This window comes from Lathamus discolor, chromosome 1, assembly GCF_037157495.1.
Source record: "Lathamus discolor isolate bLatDis1 chromosome 1, bLatDis1.hap1, whole genome shotgun sequence".
Classification (NCBI taxonomy): domain Eukaryota; kingdom Metazoa; phylum Chordata; class Aves; order Psittaciformes; family Psittacidae; genus Lathamus; species Lathamus discolor.
The window spans coordinates 66,313,982-66,324,154 of record NC_088884.1 but is presented as its reverse complement, the minus strand read 5'-3'; the positions used below and the strand labels follow the sequence as shown (position 1 = coordinate 66,324,154).

At 45.8% G+C, this 10,173-nt stretch overlaps 1 protein-coding gene across 1 annotated transcript; it reads right to left on the bottom strand.

Moving 5' to 3' along the window:
* Nucleotides 1–3,864: 3,864 nt before the first annotated feature.
* APOLD1 (apolipoprotein L domain containing 1) lies at nucleotides 3,865–8,651 on the bottom strand. The gene is made up of 2 exons (XM_065665100.1): nucleotides 8,569–8,651; nucleotides 3,865–6,487 (listed from the first exon to the last, which is right to left on the bottom strand). The coding sequence occupies exon 2, from the start codon at nucleotides 6,480–6,482 to the stop codon at nucleotides 5,742–5,744; it is 741 nt and encodes a 246-aa protein (XP_065521172.1). The 5' UTR covers nucleotides 6,483–6,487; nucleotides 8,569–8,651; the 3' UTR covers nucleotides 3,865–5,741.
* Between the last annotated feature and the right edge of the window lie 1,522 nt (nucleotides 8,652–10,173).

Here is a 10,173-nt window from a genome sequence, read left to right as displayed (position 1 = left end):
CGGGAGTGTTATGGGATTTGTAGTTCCGGGGAAAGAGCCAATCGGCGCGGGCGGGGCGGGGTAAAGAGTCGAGGAGCAGGGCTGGACTCGGCAGCCTCTGCTCGTTTGAGACTTTCGCTGCTGCCTTCGGTGGCCGGCGCTTCTGCAGGATGGGAAGGGCCGCACCGTGACATCAAAATGCTACTGCGGCGGTAGTGTCTCTGTGAGGTACAGGTGGCCTCATTTCCTTGAGGTCAGAAAGTGTTTTCTGCATATCGACTTTTTCAGAGCGCAGCTCTCTGGGAAATGGTAGCAAGCGCTGTGATTTTCTCCTTTCCTGATGTGAAGGAGTCGGCGTGCGCCCGGTTGCTGTGTCTGTGGGAGCATCCCATGTCTGCCCGAGGTTGTTAAGCAGCATACTTGAGGAGGCCTTTCTTCTGAAAGTGTCCAAGGCTTGTTTCCTTTAATTAGGCTCACACTTCTGCAAGGAGGTTTGTGTGATGTGTGCTATGCTCTGCTAAGCTGGAAACTGGGGAGGGAACTTTCCCTGAGCTCCAGGGAAGAGGGAGTTATGGAGCTGTAGCCACATGTACTGGGATTCGAGCACACTGAACTGGCTGTCTGAAACCTGCCTGCTTGGCATTAACTGTAAATGGGTGAGCCTTTGGCTTGCAGCTCAGCATTAGTATTGCTTAGGCAGTGCGTGTGATGGGTGTTCTCTAGTCATAAATCCTACAACTGTGAAAATACAAACTCAAATGAGCTTGCCAAGCACAAAAGTACAATATATAAACCTACATATATAATGCATCTAAAGAGTAAATAAACTTCAGAAGTGCTGGTATGAAACATTTTGAAGGAAAAAAAGCTGAAAAAGAATTGTCATTGTTCCACCTTGTTTTCCTGCTTACAGTAATAGCCAATGTGCAACTTTGCCAGAAATACATAAAATAAACTGAACTGTGGTAACTCAGCATGAAGTGACACTCCCCCAGCTCTCTTCATTGCTGCTGTTGTAATTCAGAGACCCTGCAAGTGCCCAGTGAAATGGTGAAAACGGTGATGGATTTAGTGCCCTTTGGTATGCAACTTACCATGTCATGATGCTAGTTCCTGAGCTCATTTGTTTCCATATGGTCTGAGTGTGGCCTTTTTGATCTGTAGTCCCCGTGCTGGTACCAGCAGGGGAACCTTGCACGTAGGTGAGCCTCCTTTGGTTTAGGGAAAAGGATGCTAACACACCCAAGAGCTCAGGCTTCAAAAGGACAGCAGAGTCAACTGAAAAATGGAGCTTGTGACTGCATTTCTGAGCAGGCCTCCCTCTCTCCTGCTGGTTGGGGATCCCAGCCGGGTGTGCTCTCAGTGGAAATGCTGACATACCTGAGCATCTGTCACTGGATTTCAAGCCTGCCATTTCCTTTGCTCCCAGAACAATGAGGAAAGTGAGAGGAAGTCGGAACAAAATACTCTGCATGACAGGGAAAGGAGAGGAAGCCTGAAACAATTCACTGGGCAGCAGTGGAAATGAAACTGCTGCATCCCACTGTGCTCAGGAGAAATTATTTTAAAATAATAAATAAAAAAGAAAGAAACACCCAGTGTAGATGACCATATGTTTCAAAAAATTACAGCAATCTGAGTTATGAGCGTGCTATATATCTAATGCTGAAGGTTAAGCCTGGTCAGCACTGAGACATGAACCCTTGTAAAGGTCACTGGGATGTCTCAGGAAGCAGAGTCGAGGATGTGACGGGAAGTCGCTTCTCGTGATTCTTTGTTGAACTCATTGCCCATATAAAATGGTAGGTGCTGTTTTGGTGGGGAGCAGGGTGGAACAATTCTATTCTGGTGAAATTCCAGTTTGGGTAATTTTCTTTTGTCAGTAGATGTATTTGAATAAAAGTTCCCTCCTGGCCTAAACTGATTGGCTTTTGACCAAATGTGTTCCTAGCCCTACTGCACATTACAAGCTCAGTTTTCCCAGGGGGGTGGGGGTGTGGAACAGCGTGGGAGCATCCACAGCAGGTCAATTTTAGTGCAGATATAATGTAAACTATTTCATAAGGGATGCATAATAAGACAAGATGGACAGTGTGTATAGCAGGTCACAGTAAACAGTAAATGGTGCTGTCTACCCACTGGGGTGCTCAGAGAGAGTCTATTGGTGTATCCTGACTCCCTGACTGTACTTGAGCTCATTTGTCATAGACGCCTTTTTATTGTGCTTTCAAAACATACTATATGACTTCGTGTTAAAATCATGTTTGCACTTCTGCTTCACCATTGAATCATTCCTCCCTGCAGCAGCTTCAATAAAAAGGGAATAAAAATGGCATCAGGAGACGAGGCTTCATAACTGCTAGCCTAGCCTAAACATCATATCACACATGTACCCTTCTCCCTCCACTGCCTAGGTACCAAAGAAAGTGTTCCACCAGCACACCTACTACTCTAAAGGGTAAATGACATAACTACTAGTAAAAAAGCTGCTTATCAAAGACACTTCTCCCAAATGTTGCTTGTGACTCTAAAGGAACCACAATATTGGAACTAATCTGATACTAATACTGGGGTAGGTGCACCCTGTCCCAGCCCAGGTCACTTGCTTCTGATACTTTCTCAGTACCAGCTGTGGCACTCATCTGACCCAGCAGTGTGCTGTTTCAGGGAGCAAAGTATTAAGAAATTAATCTTATCCCTAAAAATGGTAGATTTCTGGCAGCACAGCACCCAGGGCTACCTCCCCAGGGTATCACATGAGATCCACTGCTGACTGCATGGGAAGAGGCAGGATGGCATGCCTGGAGCTGGGTGAGGAGGATCCAAGCACCTCCTGCTCTGCCTGCTAGCTGCTAGATCAACTGTAGCTGGGGTGTGAGGGCATAGACACAGGTTCACAGGACTGCCTGACTTAGAAGACATCCAAGAGTACTGGATGGGTTTTGATGCAAAGCCACACATCACCCCTGTCCTGTGTAGATCTTCCAGCCTGGGGATCCTACTCTCTGCCTGAGCCTCCCTTTGCATTCCTAGCAAACAAATCCGGAGAGGAGAGTGGCTGAGACTCAGTCAATTACACTCACAAAACAGCACGGCACAACAACCCACATCCAGACTTTGAGTGAAGGGTTAGCCTAGGGAAAAACAGAACAGAAGCAGGATTTTTTGCTTCTGTGTGGGTGAGACTCAAAGCAAAGTACCTGATTTGTCCCAACCTGCTGAAACAGTGGTTGTGATTGCAGTGTAGGACTGTGTTGAGCAGGACAAACCAGCCCTAATGAAGCCCAAAGCTATCAAATGCAAATCCTTCTGCCAGCCAGATTTTTCTTTTCCGAGATGTTGCTGTTCCTGTGTCATTCCCTGTGTGTGGATGTATGGACAAAGATGCATTTCCAGAAAACTGGGGAGGAGGTAGGAAAAGAATATATTACCTAATTTTCTCTGTGATGATGAAACCAGCCATCTCATAAGCATTGTAAAGCCGTTGTACTTTGTACATTGTAAAGTCAACTGATCTGGTGGAGTTAGCTGATGATACCCTGGAGCACTAAGAAATATGTCACATCATGTCTGCCTTTGCATAAGGTGCAGTTCACACTTACGTGCTCACACATATGCACCACGGTGTTTGCATGTCAGACACCAACATCCACAGTGTACATGGGTTAATGCGCACACCAAGATATGCACTCACACAGACAAAACCATGTGCCAGCTGTGTGGCCTGGAGCTGGGGACTTCACTTTTCATTCTCTCCTTCTGAAACACATCCAACTGCTCATACCGATTCCTGGCTCCAGTGCTGGAACATGAAATTGAGCAGGGTGAGCCAGAGGGCAGGAATGTTGTCATGTGCAGGTGAGCAGAGAGACACTGACACAAAAGTGCTTCATATTAATTTAATCGAACCAACAGTGTAGTTGTTCATTTTTGGCAGACACAGGCAATACAAGCATCTGAGTCACACTCTGAGGAGCCAAGGCTTTTGTTCTTCTTATGTGAAAAAACAAATGTTGTCATGAAAGGAAGAGAGGAAAAGGGCAAGCGTTCAAGCTTTGTGAGATGGACTGTTGCCCTTCCCCAGAGTTTGTTCAGTGTTACAGAATTACAGAGTGGGTTTTTCTAATCATTTTGATACATGCATCTGCAGGGAAGTTTCACTTATCCAGTGAGGCTACTTGTGGAGGTGGAATTATCCCTGCGTTAACTCCTCTAAGTTGTTTCAAGCTAGTTTCCGGGGTCTCTTCCTTGTACCTCTTCCAGGTACTGATGTGATCCCCATCATCACAGTACTTGAGCACTTTTCAGTATTTGTCCCAGAAGCATCCTTGTGAGGTAGGGAAGTACTACTATTCCAATTATTAGGCAGAGAACTGGGGCACTGAAGGGGTCAAAAATCATGAAGGACATACTTAACAGAACAGTCACTTGAAGGAGGGTCCCAGCCCTTCCTCCTGCTTCATAAGTGTTCTGCCACTGCATCATCCTATTCCTCTGCACCCCTCTTGAGTATTAGTACCAATATATATTTTGATAACATGAAGCCTTCCCTGGGACAAGGGAAGTCTTTCCCTGCTGTGAGTATATGTAGCTCTACATGAGTGCTGCCTCCTCCCTCAGACAAACCACTGTGGGTCTCACAGGCTGCTTGACTGCACGGGGAGCAGCACCTCCACCTCTCAGATGTGCTTCCATCACAGCTGTGCTCCAGCTCAGACCAGTAGCACCAACCTACATTTCCCTCCCTGCTGCAAGAGATATAACTGCTTTCTTCCACCAGTGCCCTGAGGCAGGCTCTGGTCACAGGATCACTGACCTGTCCTTCCCCTGTTTTGATTTATAAGATCTGTCATCACTTTTTGACCATGTTTACCTATTTTATAGTTACCAGCATTCCAGCCATGCTTTTCTTTTCTATAGGGACTCGCCCTTCCTCCCAACCAAAAAACATGTAACTTGCTCTCACATGCCACAGACTTGCTTTGCCTCTAAGAACAGCGGTTTTCCTTTGGAGCAGAGGCCTCCTTTTTAAAAGAAAAAAAATATGCAACTTTAAATACAATATCAGAACCTTAAAATAATCCTATGTAAATAAATAGAACACAAAACATCACCATTCTCAGCCTGCATAGGTTTCTTCAAAAGGGATAACAGTTTCTGGCCCTGCTATTTCACCTGGGGGTGATGAGCTGTCCATACAGTCTGTCATATCTGGAGATGCTTCCTTCAATGGCGTTTCCAAATGTACCTTGGTAATTGGACAGTATTCTATGAGCAATTGGCAGCTTCTGGCTTTTTGTGGGTACCCCAGCCCTTTTACTGTTCATAGATTCATAAGTTATTTACAAACCAGGTTCAGTCAGCACCATGACTGCAGGGATTTCATCAACCTCCTGACATGCTACTTTTTGCTGCCTTGGGGAAGCAGAGCTAGGCAGATGGCTGGGGAAACACGGGTCTGAGGAATGGCCATCTACCCCTGCCTTCAGGCTCTGTGATCTGCTACTGCGTACGTAACAGTCCATCATAACCTTCAACTTGAATCAGGTGGCTACTGTCAGTTGGTGGTGTGTGTGTGTGTGTAAGCTTTAGGTTACTAACAGGAAGGAGTTTGTATTCAGATATAGATAAGGCACATGGCAGATGTGTGCACCTGTGAGGATTAACACCACCAATATTACAATAGCAACAGGTAGCAGTGCTAATGGTGACAATTAATAATTGTCTCCAAGCCTGGTTTTAATTATAGGGCCAACACTGTTTCAGCTGGATGGTCTTGGGATCTCAGCAGTTTTTTTAGCATCCAAGTTGGGTCTCCTCATGCGTGGGGAAAGCTCTGTCCTGGACTCAAGGAGCTCACAGACTTCATCCATCGCTCTGGTGCAGGTCTCGAGGTTGGCAGCCAGCTTCTGGATTTTGGCCTTAAGCACCACCTGGCTCACTTTTGTGACCTCCTTTGTGTACTCTGGCACAAGGAAGCTGTGGGAGCCGCAGAAGACCATGAAGCAGACGGAGTTGTACAGCGAGATGGACGCTCTCTTCTCTGACTGGCGCAGTGTGGGGTCCCCCGGGCCCTGCCCTCGGTGGAGAAACTCCAGGCAGCTGAGGATTTCCCTCATCTGTTTCCGACAAGTCATAGCGATTTCCTGCACCTTCCTCACCTCCCGGGAATTGCAAAGCACTAAGGAGAGATCGGAGGTGATGCTGACAGCCCCCCCAGCTGTGGCCAGACCCAGACCCACAGCCGACGCCAGGAGAGTGGCTCCCAGTGTTGCTGGGCTGAGGGACAGCCCCACGATGGCTGTGACAGCTCCCACAGCGGTCAGGGTGCTCCCGCTGACATTGGCAATCAGGGACCTTTTGCGGAGCTTGCTGAGTTTACGAGCTGCCTTGTGAAGGTGAGCAATTTGGCCACGCAGCTTCCGTCTCTGATCCAGCAGTGCAATGTGGAAGTCGTGCGTGGGGTCTAGCGTTTGAAGGAAGGCAGCACCATTTCTCTCCATGGCGCCTGTTCAGAAACAGAAAAGGCTGGATTTAGTTTGAGGCATGCTCAGTGTGGACCACCATTTCAGGGATGGCATTCAGCCAGCTTTAACTTTGCTTCAACCAGCTACATGAAAGTTTTGCTCTCTACACACACGTACGCACCCACATACACGTGCACATACACACATGTTCATTTAATTACCATATTCCACTGTTTTTCTTGTTCCCTGAGAAGACTAAAATATCTTTAAGGCTGGGGTTAGGGGTGCTGTTGTTACTACTTCTGTGAAGACACTTCCAACCCTGGGGACATAAATTCCTTTGAGATTAAGTAAGTCAGTGCCCAGAATAGTAATGCTGCCAGAACTAATGTGTTGTTCCTATGATAGTATTCACAGGATCTACAGTGTTCAAGGGCATCTTTCACAAGAAAGTCCAGGCTCCAAGGAGGTGAAAACCACCCATCCCAGGTTGCTATTTAGGGCTCATTTCCCATTAAAGGAGGATAGAGGGAAGCTGCTAAGGGGAGTCAAGGTCTGGCTTTTCCATCTAGGCTTTTCCATCTCACATGGGTATTGTGAACATCCTTCCTTTCTTTTTAAGCCTAAGCAACTCTAGGTCTTGCAGCATTTTTTTCCTATTGTAACTTGGTATCAGGGTCTGAACAAAGATGGGAACCATTGTTCTGTGGTGCTTAGTACAACCAGTGGTGGTGGATCCCTAGTGACAGTGGCAGGGAGACCAATGGACCTTGTTTAAAAGATTCATGAAGGTCACATCACAAAAGTGCACCCACTTTCCATATACATTCCCTTGGGAATGGGGGAAAGGGGAAATACAGGGGCCTGCAAATAGAAATGACTTGAAAACTATTGCAGCCTTCCCTGGCAAGATAGTAGGAGAGTGTCTTCCCTTTTAGAGGATGAATCTTCATGGTTTCAGTACTAGGCGATCTCTGCTCTTTGTCACAAGGGTAGAAAAAATGTTCCAATAAGCATTTGCAGGTTGCAAATGTGCTTTCCAAAGGAAGCCAGCATCCCTAACCCTACTTATACATAGGGCAACTGAGGCAAGGGAGGCAACAGGAGCGTAGCATCACCAGTTGTCTGGTGGGAGCAGAGCTTTTGCGCTTCGCAGCATTACACTGTGCACAAGGTTGTGCTGCCTCTGCACCTAGCAAGGTCTAGCTAAGAAGTTTTTTGCAGTTTGTAATGCCCTCATAGCTAAAAGACGTCTCTGTAGCAGAAAGATCCTGTCCCAGAGTCAACTAAGCAAAACTATTCAGTGCTGCAGTCACTTTTTCACTTCTGAATCTTCTGTACTATGTGAACTGGAGGTGCCTGGCCCCTCACAAGGGCGTACTATATAGTTAACATTATGGGGACTTTCATTCTGCTAAATCCCTGTTTCAGAAGGAGAAAACCTCCTAAAGTCTTTCCATCCTGAAGTGCATAAGTAATTCTCACTGCAGGTTTTTTTCCCTTTTACTTGGATGGATGTCCTAATCCATCTCACACAGAATCCTTTAGGACCTTCCCCTATGTCCTTCAGAACTATGACCCCAGGCTCTCTTGGTATCATTGGACCATTTGAGCCACTTGGTACATTGTGCTTTTCTTAGCTTGAGGCAGTGTCCTCTAATTTTTTTTACACTATAGTCAGAGATGAAGCTAAAAGAACAAAGATTAGCACTTAAGTTACATAGATATTGGCACTGAAATGAAAAATGAGCATATTACCAGTAACTTAAAACCAGATCAACATGATGGTCATTAACTATATTGATTCCTGTGGCCTCTTAACAATTTGTTCTTTATATTTTCTCACTGAGAACAGTTTCAGGTAGTAACAGCAGCTATCTGGCTGCAGTTAATTGGAGAGTTATTCAATATATAAGACAAACCACACAGTGATGCATACACTAATCAATACTAATCAATACACTAATACACTGATTATATACCAGCATAAAGGAAAATAAAGCCAAATCCTGCTCCTAAAGAAAAATCTCCCTAACAAAAAAGGTATTAATTAGTCCTAAACCTGAAAACGCTTTTCTAATACAGTGCTCAGACTCTCAAGAAAATACTGGTTCAAACTTACCTTTATTTTCCAGCTGACCTCTCCAAAGACAAATTTTGATCTGTTTCTGGAGGATACCAATTTATAGCTCCTGTGGACCAATCGCAGCAATGGGAATGCTTTGCCTCATACTGGGAGTTTGCCATTTCCTGCTCTCCCTTGTGCAAAAGGATGTGACACACTGGAAAGTGACCTGTGGGACAGCAAGCACACATCACGTTCAGGAAACGATCCCTGCGAATGAACATTGTGTGTTCGCTTTTCCTGAAGTATAGAGGGAAAAAAAAATGTCAAAAATCTCAGCCTATTCCTGGTGCTGAGCTAGTGCAGTCATTCCCCCCAGGGAACAGTTGCTTTTCCTTTCCCTGAAATAGCAACTGACTTTCCTCAGTGCTGGAGCTGCCAATTGTATGATGACTGAATTTCCCCCCCACTCCCCTGCCACACGTCTAGACCCAATGGACCATCAGCCAGCCAGCTTATTTCATTCAAGGCCAGTGTACTTTCAAAATCCCAGCTCTCTGGGACAATTGTGTGTGTGACTGGCTGGAGTAGAGCGGTGCTGTGTGAAAGCTGGAGCTGTGCTCCACTCCATAAAAGGGAAGCAGCTCCACAGCAAGATAATTGCTCTGAATTCCTATCCCTTCTCCTGAGTAGTTAAAACCATGCAGTATCCTGCAAAAGGAAGGATTTCCCTGTGGGTTTGCTCTGTTTCTTAACCATAGACACCATAATGGTTGAGAAAAAAAGACATTTGGAAAAAAAAAATAGGTTGCTTTCCTGAGGTGCCTGCCCAGCAATAATCACAATGAAAAGGTCATTGGGATTCCCTATTTTGCTGCCTGCTTTTGCCTAGAAGTTGTGCCCACATACAGATGCAGCCAGAGGGAGGAAGTGATGATGCTAGGGAGGAACAGCCTAAGTGACACTGCCTTTCACACTGAGACAGGACCAGCTTTAATCAAAGACATGTTCTTTGGATGGGTTCAGGAAAAAAGGATTTTTTTTTGGTGGCACTAAATGGTACAGCCCAACTTAGGCTAAAGTGCCATGTGTCCTTATTGACACAGGGCCTGTAGCAGCAGAGACATCTGTTTTCAGCAGTTGTGTTGAAGATGTGGCATCTACTTTCTTGCTTGGTGGGCTTTTACTCTTCAGGGCTGTTTCGTGACATGGAATCTCTGATTGTGCCCCTCGTGTCCCCCTGGCCTAGCTAAAGCTACCTGGCTATCACTGAGTGGTAAGGCTTCACTGTTAAATGTGTGTGATATGTAGCCATGCAGTTGCTGGGGCTGACCTTAGGAAAGCTCAAAGATCAAGAGGCAGCAGTCAGGGAGAGAAGGCTGTGATTATTCATTTGAATGGGAGTTTGGTTTTAGATCATCTTAAAATGACTGTGGAACAGTATGTGAAGTGTTTTGTCAGGGTGGACCTGCATGAGCTGGGACATGAATGAATATATAAATAATGTTGAAGAGCTACTTCAACCTGTCACAGACCTGAAAAAACCCCACATTATTTTGAAGATGCTTAAATAAGCTGTCTAGTCTGTCACACTTTGTACACATTGCACGTTAACAGGAAGGTGAGTTTTGACATTGAAGGAAACTGTGCTTTAGCCTTTCC